Raw genomic sequence first — 20,297 nt, 5'->3', positions numbered from 1 at the left:
GAATTAATCTAATATTTTAACTTATTAAATGAGACAGCACGTAAGTAGAGTCAATTATTTCCCTACTGTGTTTATTATTAGCTCAATTTGTTGAATCAACAAGTTAAATTGCACTCTTACAGTCCTGTGATATACATAGTGAGTGAACACATTATTTCAAGCTGAGACAGCTATTTACCTACAGACAGCTGACTCGTTCATTTAAGAGAACATAGAGAAAATTAACAAATGTTTTTTTTCTCTGCCTTTCATAAATAGATACTACAACCCATTTTCTTTAATAATACAAGCATCAGTTATTTTTTAAATATAGTTAGTTTTAGTTGGGTTTATAGACATCAGATTAACAGACAGCCTGAAAAAAAAATCAAATTAATTTATCACAGGATCATGGGCATTGAAAGCTAGAGAGTGGGATGAATTATAATAATGTTTCTTTCTTTCTTTTCTTTTTTTTTGTTTTTTTTAAACAATACCTTCTGTCATTTTCATTAAATATTTTTCTTCCCTTTGACCTTTGCACTTTGCCTGGCAACAACACTGCAAACCCTCCCCTCTCTAAGTTGGTCCAATCAAACTTCACTGTAACAATTGGCAGAAAATGGGAGGTACTCTTAAGGTAAGGGATGTATACTTTCTGGGAAAAAAAACAAACAGTCGGTGTAATGTGCCTTTATTTCTTGAATTCACTTAAGTTGTAGCATATATGTGATGTTGCTGCGGTCTTTACTATATGAAAACTATGACAGCGAGCCGACTTAGCTAGTTCAAATTTTACATTCAGACCAGGCTTTGATTTACCTGCTAGCCAGTAACAGTGCTTAGCCCCCCATTAAAAAAACATTAAAAAACCAACTCAAAAACCTTTAAGGTACAGGTCTATTTTTACTGCCGCATAATATAAGTTGTACCGTTTTTAAGGAGAAGCAAGTAGAAAGCGGGCCACTTCAAAGGTGGTACACATAGGCGCTAACGAGCACGTTAAGTATAGCCTTATTTTTCGGACACTATTCTGAGCTCACGTAAAAAAATTTTTTGCAGGTGCACGTGTTGCATTTCGAGGAGAAATTTATTTTGAACGAAGAAAAGCTCAATTTAAGTGAACAAAATTCATTGCTGCGTGCAAAAAATGTACTTCAGTGTTTGCTAGTATCCATATACACATACAATAGCAGGCAGCCCCTCTCCCTCAGTTTTTGCATTTGCATTTTGCTGAGTTCTCTGCGGACCTGCTCGCAATGTGTTGCTTGCAGTGTTGCCAACTCCTCAGTAAGGAAAATCGCCATTGGTTGTCCTAAAAGGCGCTAGAAGTCGCCAAATGACGTCATCGCCTAATTTGCATAATTGGTCATGCTAATGTTATTGTAACCTATGTTGTTGGAGAGAGAAATAACATGTGGGAGAGACATGAAGTGAGTAAAAAACGTCCTAAATGCAGATAGAATTTATTTAGAACTACAAATTAAATTTCTTTCAGCAATTATTGTTTTTTTTTAATGTCACAATTCCAACCCTGCTCCTTTACCCGGGCTTGGACTGGCAAAAGTGACCCGAAATAGGCGCTCTGGTGGAGTTATTTTGTGTGTGCGTGTGTGTTTATAAGTAGTTTTAAACCTTGTGATCCACAAAACAGCATAACAGTAAAAGAAGAACTGACTGCGTTACAGTCAGTGCGGGAGCAGCGGCTTCGCTCATGCGCGATTCATTTGCCGTTTGGACGCACAGGTGTGAACGTCTCCTGCTCTGATAGCAGCTGGGGGAGGACTATCCTCCGCCTGTGAGTGCTTTGGCACGGGTGAGGTGCCCAAGGCAGCACCGCTGCTTGTTGAAAGTAAGAGCGATACGCTTTTTCACGTCAAAAAGTCGTCATAAATAAGTCTCCAATAATACCAGAAAAAGTCGCCAGAATAGTTGCTTTTTAGAAAAAAAGTTGCTAAGGGGGTCTGAAAACTTGCTAAATATAGCGACAAAGTCGGTAAGTTGGCAACACTGGTTGCTTGCGCTCTTAACGCCGTTATATTTGTGCCACAAAACCAACCAATCACAGACTTGGATGCAAATAATTCTACAAATAATACATTTTTTGCACACAGCAATTTATTTTGTTCACTCAAAATAAATCGTCAAACACTTACACTTGCAATGTTTTTTTTTTTTTGTTTTTTTTTACATGCGCTCAAATTTTTTTTTTTTTTTTTTTTTAATGTGTGCTCAGAATAGTGGCACAAAAATAACGCTATAGTTAAGCTAATTAATCCAGGGAATAACACAGACATGCTTGGATGTCCACTTATATTTTAAGGGGAACATACCGAAAAATTTTCTGATCTTCACATTCACCATCACTGTATTTTAATGCGAGTTTTTAATTACCTTTTTTACACTGTTAAATATAGTTTCTACAGCCGAAAGGCAGTAACTACTATGGCTTGGTACACCCAGCCTGAAGAAAAGCTGTCGGACTACACTTTGTATGTCTTCTGACTCAAACTGGGTCTCTTCCACAAAGTCCTCATCTATAAAGTGCTTTACAAACTCGAACATTGCAACTAACAGCTAGATTTTCCCGTTTTAGTGCAGCTAGCCAAACAGCAAGTGGCCAATTGCCGCTAAGAGACAGACCGTGAAAGTGGACAGCAGAGGATATCTCTGTTTCTTAGCATAAAACTCATAGTTGCAGCCAGGGACAACACAAAACGGATTCCCTTAAACTGATTTTTAGTTTTGGTGTCCTTAATTTCCTCTGAGTTGAAGTCTAAAGTCTATTAGCTACCAACTACATGATGTCACGGTCTGTACTGAAAGAAGGTGGCGCTAAACAGGTTTTTAAAACTTCAAGGACTTATTTCTTAAATTCAGTTTTGTCAGTTTTTGACAACTATTGCTTAAGACCACTTTAAAAATGACAAGAAAATCTGGCATCACTTACTGGATGCTTAACAGCAAAATATTAAAGAATGAGGGATGGATAAAGACTTTTGCACAGTACCATATAGATATCCTGATCTAACTTCAAATCCTTATGAATTGTTACTTTGTTCTTTCTCCATGGCTCTTGTTTATTTATTTATAGTTATAGATTTTAAAATGTTTTTTCAGATTATAATGGATGTGCCTGCGTTTCTGTGCACCTCTACAGATGTTTGTATTTGACAGATGGAAGCTCCAGGTGGTTTCTGCTGTGTGTGTGATCGTTGTGACCACATCCTATTTTATTCTGACGAAAGATGTTATCACTACACCAAAACTGAGGTAAAACTCAACCTCCGAGAAAGATACAGTATGCTCCTTATGCATTTTAGCAACTTTTTAAGTCCAAATACTTGCAGTTAGTGGAGTTTGGGTAATTTGTACATCTAAATTGCCCATAGGTGTTGTCTGTTTTTATAGTTGTGCAAATGTCTTCGTACATGTACACGATTCTTTAAAGATCAAAAAATACAGCATGAAAAGCACATACAGTGGCTTCATTGGACAAGGTTCGTTGTTCTTAACACTGTTTCACATCAGCTCTTTGATGTATACGTATGTTACAATTTTGCTCTTTTCTTGCTGACGGACCTGCAGTTTAATCCTGCTTTAATGGGAAATTGTGTCTTGTTAGGAAGCTCTATGAAGATCCTTTTTAGCAATATTTCTTCCTTAACTTTTTATTCCAGCAAAATACTGTGGATGATTTTCTGCCTGTGACTGATTACTGTGATTAATTAATGTGTGGAGTCTTTTGTGCCATGCATCTCCAAGTTTCATTTCAAATTCAAAATTTCTGAATCACATTTAGATTCTGTATGATTTGGCCATCATGGACCACTTGCTTCAAACAGCATGTGGATATGTTTCTCTACAGAGCAATAATAGGCAAACGTTCAGTTTACCCTTTGTCCTCTTTACTATCCAGTGCCAATAGTTACCAGGTACTCTGCTCCAAAATTCTGCTTTTTGATTCTGATAGATCTAATGAACAGTGTATTCTTATCATTAGATCTAAACGTAAAAGTGTCTATATCTGTTCTGTGAACTTAAAACTGATGAAGAGAGAATTAGATATTTTCCTTGAGCACTGCTACTAGTGAGCACTAGTGTTTCAGGTTATGGGTTTGTCTATTACATGATCTGTTTATTGTATTTTTGCATTGCTGTTACCGGTGGTCAGGTCTCCCTTGTAAGGAACCCAGTTGTACCTTTTAAATAAAAATAATATAAAGAAACAAAGTGATTTTGCTACAAGACTGTGGAATATGGCATGGTTTTTTTTTCGTAAAACACAAATATTAAAAACAATGATACCCTGTTTCTATCATTACTTCAGATGTAATTTAGTTTCATAAACCAGGTTTTTTTTTTGTTAAACTTTAATATCAGTCCATGAAAGTACATCTCCAAACCAAATGAGGTATAATAATAATCATTGTACTAATTATAGTTATACAGTTGTGTGGCATAGAATGAGTGTTAGGCTTTAAAGACATCTGATATACCCTCACCCTTCTACCCTTCCAGTTCATCTCTCCCCACGCATCTTCCCTCATCTGGTCCCTGCACTTGTCCTGCTGGCTCAAGGCTTCTTAAAGAACACCTCCCCAAGGATCAATATGAGGAGTTGGTGCAACGGCGAACTAAGGAATTCCAGCAGTACAAAGCCAGGTAGATGGACGGAGTTCACTAAACTGTTAATCGTTTTTGTCAGTGTTATTTTAGCAGGACAACAAAGAATGACGCAGTACTTTTTTTTGTTTAATTCAGACACCAAAACTATTTCCAGCAAACAGTTCTTCATTTAGAGATTTCAGTCTAATCTAATAAGAAGGTACAATTTACAGAAGTAGAATGTTCTTGCACACAAGCTTCCTCATGGAACCCAATCCAGATGTGGAGGTTATTTCTGAGTCTGGTCGAATTTCATTTTTAATTTAGCCTATTTTTTCCTTCCGACCTCTGTTTGAATTATGAGAATGTCCTTCTTTTATTTTTTTTGTTAGTTGGCAACTTAATATTTTGACTTATTCTTCAGATTTCTTTAAACTACTATATTGTGCAAATGTCTTGAGTCAACCATAATTTCTATATATTTTGCATAAGAGAGGCCAGACTTTCAGTTTTTTCTTTCTTTAGTTTTTCTTTCTTTAAGTGCTCACTGGGCTTTATAAAGGCTATTCAGTGCTTTTTAAATCATTTTCAGTCCAGTTCTTCTACCTTGAAAGAGAATGTTTTTTTTTTTTTTTTAACCATAACAAATGTGTTAGACCAGTGCTAACTTGAGAGATCTTGTGGGTGTGTAACTCTTATCAGCTGTTTAAGCCACATTTTATGGATGCTGGGCTAGGTCTTTGGGAATGTGAGCAAACAAACAAGTAATTTCATGGTGTATTCTGTCTCTGCAGATATTTCCATCAAGTAAAAATTACTTCTGCATATTTTTAAGTTACACTTGGTTATAAATCCAACATGATGTCACAAAGTTTGCAGAAATATTAACAACAGTTTTAGTAACGTACTCATGACTGCATACTTTTAAAAATTGATTTAAGAGTAATGTAAAAATTAGTGGTGGGCATTTAGCGTGTTAATTGCAATTAATTGATTTGAATAATAATAATAACTTTTTTCATATAGCGCTTTCAAACAAAGTGCTGAACAGTTATTAGAAGATAAAAAGATGAATAAAATAAAAAATAAAATAAAACCAGTACAGAAAAAACAGGCAGATTGTTCCACAAAAATGGAGCTTGAAAAGAAAAAGCATGCTCCCCAATAGTCTTTTTTTCTGGCTTTAGGAACTTTCAGAAGGCCAGCATCCTGAGATCGAAGAACATGGGAAAGAACATAGAGGTACAAAAGGTCAGAAAGATATGAAGGCGCTAAACTTTAAAATCTGCTTGAAACTGATTTCCGTACTGGGGTAATGTGCTCAAATTTCCCAGGTTAAAATGCGAGCAGCTGCATTTTGTATCATTTACAAACCTTTAAAACCTTCCTTCGGTAACCCAGAAAGAAGAGCTTTACAATAATCAAATGAAAAGGCACAAATGCATGGACAAGTACCTCTGCAGTGTCCAGTGATAAAACTTGCCTGATTTTAGCTATGTTCTTTAGGTGATAAAGGGCAGTCGTTGTTTTCTCTTCCACATTGGACTCAAAGGAGAGCACCGTGTCAAACCACACACCCAAGTCTTTTACCTTGTCTTTGCAATTTATGACATAGTCATCAATTTTCAAGGTGAAATTTTGGGACAAGTACTTAAATTTTTGTGGTCCAATGACCATCAAATCTGTCTTATCAGTATTAAGAAGCAGGAAATGATCAGATAACCAGCTACTAATGGCAGATAGACAAGCTTCTGATTTAGACAAATCAACACAGTTTCAAAGCTGCAGGTCAATAGCATAACAATAAAAGGTTACATTAAAAGAATGTACAAGAACAACAAAAGGCAGCAGACAGGTAGGATCTCAGCCATTATAAAACATTTCCCGCAACTCCTATAAAATGTTCTAGCCTATCCAATAAAATACAGTGCTCCGCAGTGTCAAAGGCGGCAGCATTTAGATCTGGCAGTAATAAAAATGAGGTTCAATCATTGTCTTTATTTACCTACAGATCGTTTACCACTTTGATTAAAGCTGTTTCTGTGGTTTGGTCTAAAAGCAGACTGAAATCGCTCAAACAGGTTGTTGGTTGACAGTGTGCTGCTATTTCCAAGCCTGTAGAAATACTTCTAATCTGGAGCATCACCAGCAACGCTCGGCTTTCCTACAAATTCTTCTCAACTTCATCAGTTCCTCATTTAGCGAGGTCATAAGGTTCCTTTGACAACATTTAACTTCTTTACAGGAGCAACAGGTCAAGAATTGCATTATTAAAGTTCACAGTCAAAGTGTCAACAGGTAAATTAACTCTAAGCAATGCTTCAGGGTTAATGTGACGAGATGACCTGAGGGGCAATTTTTCTCTCTCAGAGGCTGGAGATGTAGGAATTAAAAGATCAAATAAAATTGCTAAATGTTCTAAAATAGGTAAAAGACAGGTTTCAGTACGTACCCCAGGACAACGTCTAGGGTGTAGCCCTTGCATGTTGGCCCAGACACAAATTGTGTGAAATTTAGGGACTCAGTTACATTCAAGAAGTCTTTGACCAGGGATTTATCCTCATAACATAGATGAAAATTAAAGTCTTTGTTTTTTCATATCACTCACTATGAAAGAATCCTTTCATACAGCGACATGTCAACAAGTCTGAGAATTCCGAAATCAACAGTCAAGAGCCCTTTCTCAATTCTAAGTACGGACTCGCGTTCTCCGCGAGACCGGACTTGCCGAGAACACACGGGAGTCCGGACTTGGCGAGAATGCGAGTACGGAGTCGCGATTTGTACAATTGGAACACCAGCGTACTTGATGATGTCACAGCTCCGGAGTTTTTACTGCCATCCCCTCTTAATCTAACTGCGATTAATATGGTATGAAGCTTAACTTTAATCTCAGCCAAACCGATTTACTCAGGAACAAATAAAACCGGTGCAGTGTCCGCATCACTGCAGCCGCAGCACCAATCTGTCTGTCGATCTCCAGCTCCCTTCTCCCATCACTCGCGAATAAGACCCCGAGATACTTGAACTCCTCCACTTGGGGCAGGAACTCATCCCCGACCCGGAGTGGGCACTCCACCCTTTTCCGGCTGAGAACCATGGCCTCAGAAACATCGGAGCACGTTTGGAAATGTATAGAAATATATGCTATCTTGATAAACCGAGCAGATATTTGAAGTTTACACAGCTACATCCTCGCCTGAAAATATCTTAAAAGTTTATTTTGTGACCCAGAAAAAGTAATATTTTTTAGCCGCGCTCCTCCGCCATTGCCGCGTTTGAGTTTTGGACGGAATGCATTCTGGGATATTTAGCTGTACCAAGTCCACACAAGTCACCACCGATGCATGCTCGATAAAATGGGCGAAGCGAGAACAAATCAGGGAATTTTTCGCGTTCTCGGCTTGATGCGTACTTCGAATTGGAACAGTACTTGGTCTCCGACTGATGACGTATCATGAGTACATGATAATACAAGTACGCACAAGTACGCATATTGAGAAAGGCCCAATATATTTAAGTGGATAAAAGGTAACTATAGTTAGAACCACAGGACAGCTTAAAGTCAGGAGCTGGGAGTCAAATTCTGTTGCTTATACACCAACAAGGAGTGCGTTTTTAAAGCTAGCAGGTACAGCACTATGAACACAATACATAAACATTTCAGAACTAAGAGACGGCATGCCGGCGCCATCTTGACCAGGCTTAAGGCAGCAGGCTAACACATATAAAAAACACAAACAAACAAATTAACCGATGCACACAGCTACAGAAATGGAAGAATCAGAAGAAAGCATGTTGCTAGGACTGATCGGAGGCAAATTTCATTTCAAAAGACTACCCGACGGAAGCCTTGAAAAAAAGCTTGGTTTTGTGCAAACTGTGCAAAAAGGAGCTGGCATACCACCGAAGCACTTCAATCTTATGCCGCCATCTAAATGCAAGGCAGTGAGCACAGAAACTGTGGGAGCTGTTGGCGCTCGCAGTTCGAGTACCAACAAAAGGTGTCAACAGCCCAAACATGATGAAATTACTGTTTTAAGGACCAAAATTAGAAAGTCAACACAGGACAAACTTACAAATTCTCTAGCAAAATGAACTGCTCGGGACTGTAGACTACTATCAGTGGTAGGGGGTTGGAAAATGTGCTACAGATTTAGATGAGGAAGCCCTGTGTAAAAGGGCCCTGAGTTTGTGCAGAGCAAAAGCCACCATCAGTGAGACAGACTTCCCGCTACAGTGGTGGTCCAGTTGATCAGTGAATCACCCACAGCTGTTTGTCCTGTCCTACAAGTATTCGATTAGTCCTGCCGCTTCTGTCCCATGTGAGAGACTGTTCTCACCTGCAGGTCACACAGTAACAAAAAAGAGAGCTGTGAACAGGCTAGTTTGTCTAAGTAACTGGCTGCAAGAGACAGACAGTAAATAAGAATGGAGGTAATGTGCATCCATTGTTTTGTTTTTTTTCTAAAATGTTTAATAATCACACTGTTTTAGCCAAATGTACAGAATAATGTTGGCTCAGAGTTTAAAGGTGAAGCTGTTCAAATAACCTTTTATGTTTCTGCCTTATTTTTTTAGGATGAAAAACTGCACTTTATGTTGAAATATTTATTACTATTATTTAAAGACAAATATTAAAATTTACTTAAAGTACATTAATCCTAACAATAGAAAGATACCCTGGGTATGTTGATCTCACTTTGTAGTATAGGGCCCAGAAATGTATGACGTTGACACACAGAATAGAGGTCTAGTCACACCAGCTCTTAAAAAGTGAGAAATGTTGATCAGATATTGATGAAGGGGTAAGGCAGCAACCAGCAGTTGGGGCGGAACCACATCTAATATTACTAAATCTCAAAAGCTAAAAGAAACATAACTCAAGAGGTGTTTAACTATTTTCATTTTTTTAGCTACACTGAAATGATTCCATGTTTGTTGAAAACACATGCTTTATTTCCCATATGGATAAGTGTATTGCTTATCCAATAATGCCACTACTTAGATTGACCTTTGGCCTCATAGTACTTATTTGTTGCTTTGTAGTCATTATACTTGATTAGTCAAAATGATCTGTGTTTGCATACACCTCATTTCTTCCACAGGACAACTTCTGTACTGTCCAAGCTGCTGTTTGCTTTGCCCAACTCTCCTCTGCAGTATCCAATCCAAGGTTACACAGTACAGCCCTTGTCCTCCTCTGTCATACCAGGTGAGACATGAAGAAATACATAGGTAATGATTAATAAAAGAGATCACGCCAAATAAGGCACTGCAGCATGTCATATATTATCAAACACAATTTCAGGGTAGAGCTACCATGGTTACAGACAGGAAGGTGGATCTCGATTTTCACATGTTCAGTCACTTCCTTGATCATTTGCCTTTTTAAATTTTCTTTGTTATAAGGTCAATATAACCACTGACGTATCTATTTCTTTCCATCATGGGATGCTGTCACAGTGTGGTCATTTGAATTTTAGGTTTACAGCTGCATGCAGGAAAAAGAAGCAGCTACAAGGTTAGTGTCATAAAACAGTTCAGCTTGATAGGCAAATCTCACCAAACTCTGTTAGAATAATAGAGGTGCAAGATGGGTATCAAATATTTCTCCAAAGGTAGGTCTGTATGTTTCCTTTAAAATACAGTGAACTTCAAGGCTGCCACTGTAGTATTTCTACTTGGTGAAACTTTAAATTTCCTCAAGTATGAATACTTGGAGTACTTTTTAGTTTATTCAGATTTTTCTATTCTAGGTGGTCTTAAAAGTCTCTAAAGGTATCCTGACCACAGATATTCCACCAGCAGAGGTCACAGTCGAAGGTGAGATTGCACTTCTCATCAGTTTATATACAAATTGGTGACAAAAAGCTAGAACTCCTATACTAAACAAATCTGTTATTTTGTGGAGGTTAATTTGTTGGCTTGATTTGTGTCTGATATATATCTTAAAAGGATGGGTCATTGCAAATCAGGAACAAATATGTTCTGAGTCATTAACTTTATTCTATGGTAGAACATTTAAGTCCTGAAAGTATGAATAGGGCATGGAGGGGTCACTGCATGATATGATGGGTTTGATATGTTATGACATTCACAATCAAACTTCAATCTAAAGAAGACACTGGAATGAAATGTTGTGAAATTGTAATTCACAGGTTCTGGTGAGAAAGAATTGATAATCAAGTCCAGGAGCCTGGAGCTGCTCAATGACGTGCTGGTCAAAGTGTCCTATACTAGCACAGTCTACCATATCAACACTGGAGACCTTGGTCTGCATTGTCTGGGAACTCAGAGTCTTGTCTTTTAAGCCCAAATCTTCTTTTTAGTGTACAATAAGTATTTTTTCTTTTTCTTTTTTTAGTAACTTTCCAGTTTGAAAACCATGAAGCTGTGTTCGCTATTGCCATCAAGCAGCCTCATGTACCAGTCCTGTATGACATGGGGACAGGTAGGAATCTACTTTTCAAACAAGGGTATTAAAAAGGAGAGAGAGAGAGAGAAATGCAGGAAAACCATGAATTTTATCAGAATCAGAATCAGAATACTTTATTAATCCTGAAGGAAATTAGGGTTACAGCAGGCAGCACGCTAATGGCGCATGCACACTTACAAAGGAACCTTCTGACCAACTTTCCACAAACATCATATTGGGGAGACATGTCAGAAAGGTAGGCTGATAGGAAAAAAAAAACAACAAAAATACATAACATGAGGTAAGAGGAGGAGAAAAAAAAACTCCACTCAGACTGAGCTCCTAGTGGGAGAACAGTTTGATAACAGAAAAAACACCTCAGCACAAAAAGCACATGACTATCAATACACCATAGAAACACAAGACAAGCAACAGGGGCGGGTAAAGGGTAAGAGAGAGCCGGTGTAGACAGCGCATCCGGTCCTGCAGCATGTCTGTGCTGGTCCAGTCAACTGCCATCTTCCCCGGTAGGGCACAGGCATCGAAGGCGTTTGGAAAGGGAGGGGGGATCAGTGTGTGTATATCAGTGTATATGTATGTGTGTGTGTGTGTGTCCAGAGTTCAGCTGAGACAGTGTCCTTCGCCCCGCCAGGCTAAGTAAACAGTCTTCCAACCAACCCAGGTGGCCTTGCATGGAATGGGAAGGAACAGTCTAAACACAGTCGTTATCAGGGAGTTGTTTGTTCGGCTCCAGCCTTGAGCCCACAGCTGGCGCCGGAGGGGTAGCCGCATTAATAGGTAGATATCTGCAGCGTCCTCGACCGACGGTCCCGCCAGGCACACGATCCTCCATTTCTGCCACCCGTCCATCGTGTACCCGGCAGGGAAAGTCCCTCCAGGGCACTCGGGCTCTCCCAAGCCCAGACTTCTCGTTGAGAAAAGGGTGACAATAGCATTCAGAGACCAGTTGATCAAATCCATAGTTCTCTTTAGGTTTTAGACACAGACTGTGAAAGAGTGTTCCAGGGAAGTGAAAAAAAAAATATGAGACAAGACAAGGACATAAGCAGCTAAGCAGGGAAGCTAGGGGAAAGGAGGAGAGGAGAAAAGTGCGACCGCCTTCGCTCAGAGCTAAAGTGCCTTTTATGAAGGTTCTTTCACAGTATATGCCAACCCACTTATTTCTTTGGTTTTATTTTGTATCTTACTACTAGTTAGTGGGAATAGTGTGTTGTTAAAATATTAAGTATTCTAAGTTAAATTCCCCTTCACAATTTTTTTTTTTTTTGTTCCTTGTGGATTATTAAATCTATAACTCCTTTGGCTGAGTACTTTGAAACCAGATGCGAAAAATAATGTGTTGTACAATCTCACCAGGTCTAACTTGGGTCTGCTCTCAGTTTCGGGTCTCCATCCATCCATCCATCCCATCCCAAAGCGGCGCCGGGTCATGGGGGCAGCAGCCTAAGCAGTGAACCCCAGACCTCCCTCTCCCTGGTCACATCCTCTAGCTTGCTAAGGGAGCGGCTAGCCACCCTTAGCAAGCTCATTTCTGTCGCTTGTATCTGCTATCTCGTTCTTTCAGTTGCTACACATAGCTTGCCATCATAGATGAGCTTAGGGATGAAGATCGACTGGTAAATTGAAAGCTTCACTTTTATACTCAGCTCTCTCTCCACCACAATGGCCCGGTACAGCGTCTGCCTCACTGCAGCCACAGCACCAATCCGTCTGTCGAAGATCCGAGATACCGTATTTTCACGACCATAAGACGCACTGTACTAAAAGGCGCAGTCTCAGTTATGTGTGCCATTACTGTATTTAACACACACATAAGGCGCACTGGATTATAGGGCGCATACAAATACCGTATGCGTATTTAAAAATAAAGCGGGAGCAAACCTGAGTTCGGTACCTTACTCACATTTCTATTACCGGTAATCGTCATCATCAACAACACACAAGCATACAAGTGTGCATATTTAAAAATAAAGTAGGAGCAAAACTGAGTTTGGTACTCACATTTTTATCATCAATCAAACCCATCGAAGTCCTCATCCTCTGTGTCTGAATTGAACAGCTGCGCTAAATCTCCATCAAACATGCCAAGTTCACTTTCTTCACTGTCAGAGTCACTTTCCGTGCCGTGCGGCTCCTCGGAAATGATGCCGGCTTTTGCGAAAGCTCGAACAACAGTGCCAGCAGACATGTTAGCCCAAGCATCTACAATCCATTGGCAAATTGTGGCGTAACTCGCCCGGCGCTGCCTTCCACTCTTGGTGAAACTGTGGTCTCCATCGGTCATCCATCGCTCCCAGGCCGCTCGCAGCCTTACTTTGAACGGGCGGTTCACAACGATGTCCAGCGGTTGGAATTCCTTTGTCAGGCCTCCCGGAATGACAGCAAGCTCACAGTTCATTTGTTTCACTAGTTTTTTCACATCGGCTGTGAGATGGGCACGCATAGAGTCACAGATTAAGAGCGATGGTGATGCGTGGAAAAAAACCACCTGGTCTCCTTACATACACCTCCCTCAGCCAGTCTTTCATCATTTCCTCATCCATCCAGCCCTTTTCATTTGCCTTAATGATGATTCCTGCTGGAAACTTCTCTTTAGGCAAAGTCTTTCGCTTAAAAATCACCATAGGCGGCAGTTTCTGTCCATTAGCATGGCAGCCAAGCACAACAGTAAAAGAAGACTTTTCATACCCCGTTGTGCGTATCGCTACCGTGCTGGTCCCCTTCTTCTCCACAGTGTGACTCACCGGGATGTCAAAAGTGAGCGGGACCTCGTCCATGTTTGTGATGTGGCTGGGCTGGATGTTTTTGTCGCCGATGTGTTTGCTGCAGTAGGAGCGGAAGATGGCCAGCTTTTCCTTATAATCTGCTGGAAGTTGCTGCGCTACCGTAGTCCTGGGCCGGATGGAAAAATGGCACCGTTTCATAAAACGAAAGCACCAAGACGGACCTCCTTGGAAATGTTCAATGTTCATCTCTTCAGCTAGTGAAACTGCTTTTAGTCGAATGGTGACCGTCGAAACGCTTCTCCCGCTTCTCCCGCTTCTCCCGCTCGTTCTTTGCTCGATGATCCACCGCTCGAGTCTTTCCTCCAACTCGGGCCACCTCGCCTTATGTCCGCGGAAACTCAGCTGCGTTTTCTTGACCTGCCGGAGCTTGTTTTCTAGCTTCCTCCATTTGCGAACCATTGATTCGTTAATCTTAAATTCTCTCGCCGCTGCTCGATTTCCATGTTCCTCCGCGTAGCTGATGGCCTTCAGTTTAAACTGTGCTTCGTAAGCGTGTCTCTTTGCCATTTTCAGGGTTGTTAAAACAACGATGTCCTGCATAACGCACATACCTGTTCTTTTATACAGGTATGTGCGATAAAGTCAACGCACACACTTCACCCTTTAGCGTTCTCATGGTGTTCTCTACTACGTCCTCATTACAACACACAGGGCGCACTGCGCTATAGGGCGCGCCGTACATTTTGAAGAAAATCTATGACTTTTAAGTGCGCCTTATGGTCGTTAAAATACGGTACTTAAACTCCTCTACTTGGGGCAGGAACTTGTCCCTGACCCGGGGTGGGCACTCCACTCTGTTCCGGCTGAGGATCATGGCCTCAAGATTTGGAGGTGCTGATTCCCATTTCCACTGCTTCACACTCGACCACAAACCACTCCAACGCGAGCTGGAGACCATCAGCCGATGAAGCCAACAGAACCACATCTGCGAAAAGCAGAGATGAGATTCTGAGACCACCTAAGCGAAAGCTTTCCAACTCTTAGCTACACCTAGAAATTCTGTCCATAAAAATTATCAACGGAATCTGTAACAAAGGACGCAGCCCTGGCGGAGCCCATCATCCACCAGGAACGAGTCTGACTATGTGGACCAGGTTCTTGAAATGGCTGTATAGGGATTGAGTGGCCCGTAGCAATGGGCGCGACAACCCATACTCCTGAAACACCTTCCACAGGCCACACCGAGGGACATGGTTGAATACTTTCTCCAGGTCCACAAACACGTGTAGACTGGTTTGGCAAACTCCCATGCATCCTCAAGTCTCCTTGAGAGGGTAAAGAGCTCGTCCAGTGTTCCACAAATAGGGCGAGAACCCCGTTGTTACTCCTGTATCTGAGGTTCGACTAACAGACAGACTCTCCTTTCCAGCACCCTGGCACAGACTTTCCCAGGAAGGCTGAGGAGAGTGATCTCCCTTATATTTGAAAAACACCCTACTTAAAGATGGGAACCACCACCCCAGTCTGCCAATCCAGAGGTACTGCCCCTGAACTCCACGCACCATTGCCAAGACAGCCCTACAACATTCTGAGCTTTCAGCAACTCAGGGCGAACTTCATCCACCCCAGTGACCCTGCCACCAAGGGCCTGTTTAACTGCCTTAGTGAACTTGCCCCCTGAAATAGGTGAGTCGTCTCCCTCGTCCCTAGACTCTGCTTCCTTCACGGTGCCAGTGAGATTAAGTTGGTCCTCGAAGTATTCCTTCCAAAGTATTCTTTCCACTGCCCGACAATGTTCTCAAACGAAGTCAGCAGCGCTCCATCCGCACTATACACAGTGCAGGTAGAGCACTGCCTTCCCCTCCTGAGTCGCCAGAAGGTTTGCCAGAATCTCTTCAAGGCAGTCCGAAAGTCTTTTTCCATGGCCGCTCTGAACTGCTCTCACACTCAGGTTTTTTGCTTCACCCACTGCTCAAGCCGCGTTCCGCTTGGCCTTTCAGGGGCCTCCGGAGTCCCACAGGCTAACCAAGCCCGACACAGCTCATTCTTCAGCCTGGTGGCTCCCTTCACCTCTGGTGTCCACCATTTGGTTCGGGGGTTACCACAACAACAGTCAACAACGACCTTGCTGCAGCACTTCAGTGTAGCGGCTTCAGCAATGAAAAGTTTGCTGTTCAATTTGCACAGTTTGCACAAAACTCATTCTACTCTGTAGCAGATGATCTGTCTTATTTTCTTGAAACATTTCTTTGCTTCTGTCTGTCAGATATCAGCTCTCAAGTTACCATCGCCACAAAGACCTTCCTGCGGTACGAACAGCTGATGGTCTTGTTGGACAGTATCCGAAAATTCTATAGCACCATAAAAGTTATTGTTGCAGATGACAACTTTGAACCAGAGCACATTACCGGAGAAAACATCCAACATTACATCATGCCTCCAGCACAGGTATGCATAGACATTTAGAACTTAAGATTGGGGTTTTTTTTATTCATACTGAGTTTTATCAGACATCTTGGACAGAGCAGTATAATTATTGAAGGATTTATTAAAATAGTAAAATATAGGATTTTATGCTTTTTTTCTTTTCTAGAATTAGACTTTAAATCACTCATCCCCTAAATATAAGAAGAGTGGAGAGGAAATGCTCAGTGCATTGCATGAAATCCTCCAGTAGTCTGAGGGTAGTCAAGTGTGCCTTCATCCAGCCCTACGAGTAAGCTTTTAGAAGAAAAAGTTTGCAGCTTTTAAGATTAGACTCCAGTGTTTTGGATTAGTGATTTTAGGAACTTTCAGAACAATCTGATAATATTGAATTACAATAGTCCAGTCTAGAAGTAATGCATGTCACAAGTGACTACTTACAGCTTAGAGGGTAAAGGACCATTAAACCAGACTGTAAAAGATGTTTTCATCCTCAGGGCTGGTTTGCAGGCAGAAATCTGGCTGTTTCCCAGGTAACCACCAAGTACTTCCTGTGGGTGGATGATGACTTTTTGTTTACAGAGAAGACAAAGATAGAGAAGCTTGTGGAGGTGATGGAGGCGAACCCTGAACTGGATGTGGTGAGAATGAAATAGCTCATGTTATCTGATTATGTTTTCTTCTTTAAATAGAACACTAACTGATCTATGTACATAAAACATATATATCCATTTCTGTTAACAGTTCTAAGCCCCCCCCCCCCCATTTGCTGATCATTTTCATCACTAATGTGATCTAGGTTCCTGCTACACTAAATTAACTGCAGAATTCTGTGTTTTTGTCAGATTTTTTTCTTCTTTAGCTGTTTTTTAAGCTGCATCAAAGTGCAATTTAGCAAGCCAATAAAGTGGCCAATCAGATTTGTTTTCTTGTTATTCAGATTTACAACCAATAACAAGCAACAGTTAGACACAGTTAGGACCAAGCTTAGTTGAAGACCATTTTATTAAATCAACTACAGTACAAAAGATTAGCCACCTCATAAACTAGTTTGGTTTTGATTTAAAAAAAAAAAAAAAAACAGAAAAAGAAGTCATGATTATCTGTTTGGCATTCATGACCAGTGTTGGCCAAGTTACTTAAAAATAGTAATTAGTTAATACTAATTACTACTCCAAGAAAGTAATCCCATTACTTTACTAATTACTATTTTCAAAAGTAATTAGTTAGTTAGTTTTTAAAAGCGTGATACATTTCATTACTTGAAAAAAAGTAATCAGATTGGAGTAACATGTTACTGCCCATCTCTGTTCATGACAATATTTATAGCTCACTCTTCGGTTTCTCTTCTTTTTAGGTTGGTGGGTCATTAAAAGAGAATCAGTTTTATTTCTCTCTTATCTATGAAGAAGGAGAAGAAACTGAAGGTGGCTGCTTATACAGGAAGTCTAATAAGAAATTACATTCAGTTCCTGGTTACCCGCAATGCTTTTTGGCCAGTGGAGTGGTCAACTTCTTCCTGGCCCGTACAGATGCTGTACAGAGGGTGGGTTTTGACCCTAAGCTACAGCGGATAGCACATTCAGGTAGGTCCAGATCTCAGTTTGGTTTAAAAGTGACAAGAAGGGGGGGGGCTTCCAGTTTTGCTTAGCTATGATAACAAAATGTTTTATTTTAAAATACTTGTTGTTTTTTTTTAATCTAGAGTTCTTTATGGATGGCCTGGGCTATTTACTTGTTGCCACTTGTGGTGATGTATCCATTGACCATCAACATGTAGCCAGAAGTGCTCGTTATCGCAAGTTCAGAAATCCTAGAAAGGATGACTCAGAATTCAAATTGCAGCTTCATTTCTTCAAAAACCACCTTAAGTGCATCAAATATGGATAGAAGACCTTAAGAGAACATCAGTGAACTGGTTGTAGTTATATACTGCACTTTATTTTACTCAGAGCAATGTTTTCATAGATATTGCTTTGCCTGTAATTGTTAATGTTTCTCATAATCCATTCTACTATACTGTATGCTATAATAAGAAGAATTCAAATCGGATGTTTCCAAATATTCCGAATAAAACCAAATTCAATAAATGTTATGTTGTTGATGAAATAAGGACTTTGAAGTTTGGAAGTCACCATAGCATTTATGCTAGAACAAGTTATTGGTTACTCATTAAGTTATGGTTATAGTGAGTTATAGTTGTTGAGAAGTTATTGTTATAAAGTTACTGGTCACTTTCAGCAACAGGTAAAAACATTAGATTAGGGGCTATAATTAATTTTCACAAGTTTTTAGTGAAAAATCTGCGCATCTCAACTGTTTTTCTGTACAATAACCTTTACATTAAACTACATAAAACATAAAAAATTAAATAATATTAAAGCCATGCAAAATGTATTTTCACATTATGAATGTGTTCCAGCTTATAGACCCTCGTAGTGTGTCTTTGGGGAATCTTACAGTGGAGATTAATAAAATGAAGCCCTTTTCATGTGCACTGAATATACTGCCAGTGAGATTTCTAAATGAAGTTCATGTATCTGTATAATTCTTCAAATAATTGTAACCTCTTCTGAGAAAAACCTCTCTAAGTCCTTGGAAAATTTCACAGTTTTAGAGATTCCAAACTTCTCGTACGCTTTAAGAACATTCATATCCTGTTAGAATTTTTTAAAGTGTAAATAAATCTATTAAATAAAACTAATAGCTTCTAACTATTTCACACTGTGTACACAGCTGTAGTAACTGTAGCAACTGACCGCTGACACGCTGAAATAAGTTATGGTTGGTACACAAGCATCCATTGTTTTAATTGAACCATTGAGCTCAAGTCATCATTTTTTGATTTCCTTAATTTCTGAAATATTCTTCCCTGCAGTGCTATAATTGCAATTCCTAATCGCTTGCTTCAGCAACAAAAGAAACTCTAATAATAGCCTTTAATCAGATTAATATGGTGGTTGTGCTAAAAGCAAAGGGAAATCAAGTTTCTGTTAGCATCACTATAAATGTGTTTTATTGAGGTCAACATTATTGTGAGGTTGAGATTTTTGCTTTTCCATTGGAACTTCACTAAAGCTTTCTGTGACTTGAGTAATGATTGGCTGATGTTACAGCATCGCTTAAATTTAGGACAAAACACATTCAGACTGAATTATATTAAACTTTATATTCCCTTTGATAATGTAAATACAATTCATGATATTTTTATGTAATATATATATTAGAGTGTATGATCTTCAAGCAAGGAAAGATGTTTATAGTTCATATATTTGATTTCTCTCAGCTTTTCATAAAGGTTCACACACAGGAAACTGTCATGAAAGCTGTGTGAGGTGAGGCAGGATAGGTCCAAAATAATGCAGGACTCAAAGGCAGCTTTATTGCAGGAGTCACAGATTGACATAACAAAACCATGAAGGCACCTGGAAATTAAACTGGGAAACACTAAACTGACAGAACACACAGCTGGAAGGATGATGGAGATCAACAGCAGACAGGAGAAGACAGAGACAATGTTTACACAAAAGGGAAATCGGGGCAGAGAGGAGGGGAACACGGCTGAAGTCTGACTGACGAGACAGGGGAAGCAGAACCGAACATGATGCACACAGGACAAGAGAATATCACATAAAAAGAGGAAAGAGAGAATCACTTAGTGAGACTCAGATGAACTAAACACAGAGAGTGTGGGACAGAGGAAGAGCAAGAGCGACATGGAGACAAGACAGAGGCTTGACATCCATAACCAGACATGACTAACTACATATAGGGGTGCTGGTGAGGACACACAGAGGTGACAAAACTCTGTGAAATAACAACTTGGATCAGGGCTCTGAAAACGTAACATAAGAATCAATAATTCCCCAAAGAGTGAAAAAGACCAAACAATGCAAAAAACATAGTACAAAACAAACTTAAAACACTGGGTCAAAGCCCAAGACCATGAAAAATTCAGGACTAGATGTTACAACCCCTGATACTGTAACATCTAGTCCTTTTACTGAAACTTAATAATTAACACTTACACGATCAGTTTCACTTAATCTTATTAATGATGGTCCAATAGTCCGTTGACTTGTGGGGTGACATTATCTTCTGTCCTTTCATAAAGGCTAATG

General features: G+C 39.9%; 1 protein-coding gene across 2 annotated transcripts; it reads left to right on the top strand.

Moving 5' to 3' along the window:
- Positions 1-366: 366 nt before the first annotated feature.
- Positions 367-18,673, top strand: LOC120736927 (beta-1,4 N-acetylgalactosaminyltransferase 2-like). Of its 2 annotated transcripts, XM_040037309.1 has the most exons (13): positions 367-619; positions 3,140-3,252; positions 4,501-4,644; positions 9,696-9,802; positions 10,074-10,111; positions 10,347-10,413; positions 10,749-10,862; positions 10,955-11,041; positions 15,753-15,917; positions 16,019-16,200; positions 16,674-16,817; positions 17,534-17,762; positions 17,882-18,673. In XM_040037309.1, exons 1-13 carry the CDS (start codon positions 602-604, stop codon positions 18,064-18,066), a joined length of 1,593 nt encoding a protein of 530 aa, XP_039893243.1. In that variant the 5' UTR covers positions 367-601; the 3' UTR covers positions 18,067-18,673. The 2 variants fall into 2 exon arrangements, with proteins under 2 accessions (XP_039893243.1, XP_039893244.1); XM_040037310.1 differs by lacking the exon at positions 15,753-15,917 and having other exon boundaries at positions 372-619.
- Positions 18,674-20,297: the final 1,624 nt, after the last annotated feature.

Source organism: Simochromis diagramma, unplaced genomic scaffold (assembly GCF_900408965.1).
Source record: "Simochromis diagramma unplaced genomic scaffold, fSimDia1.1 OVJJ01000516.1, whole genome shotgun sequence".
Lineage (NCBI taxonomy): Eukaryota > Metazoa > Chordata > Actinopteri > Cichliformes > Cichlidae > Simochromis > Simochromis diagramma.
This window is presented reverse-complemented; position numbering and strand designations above follow the sequence as displayed.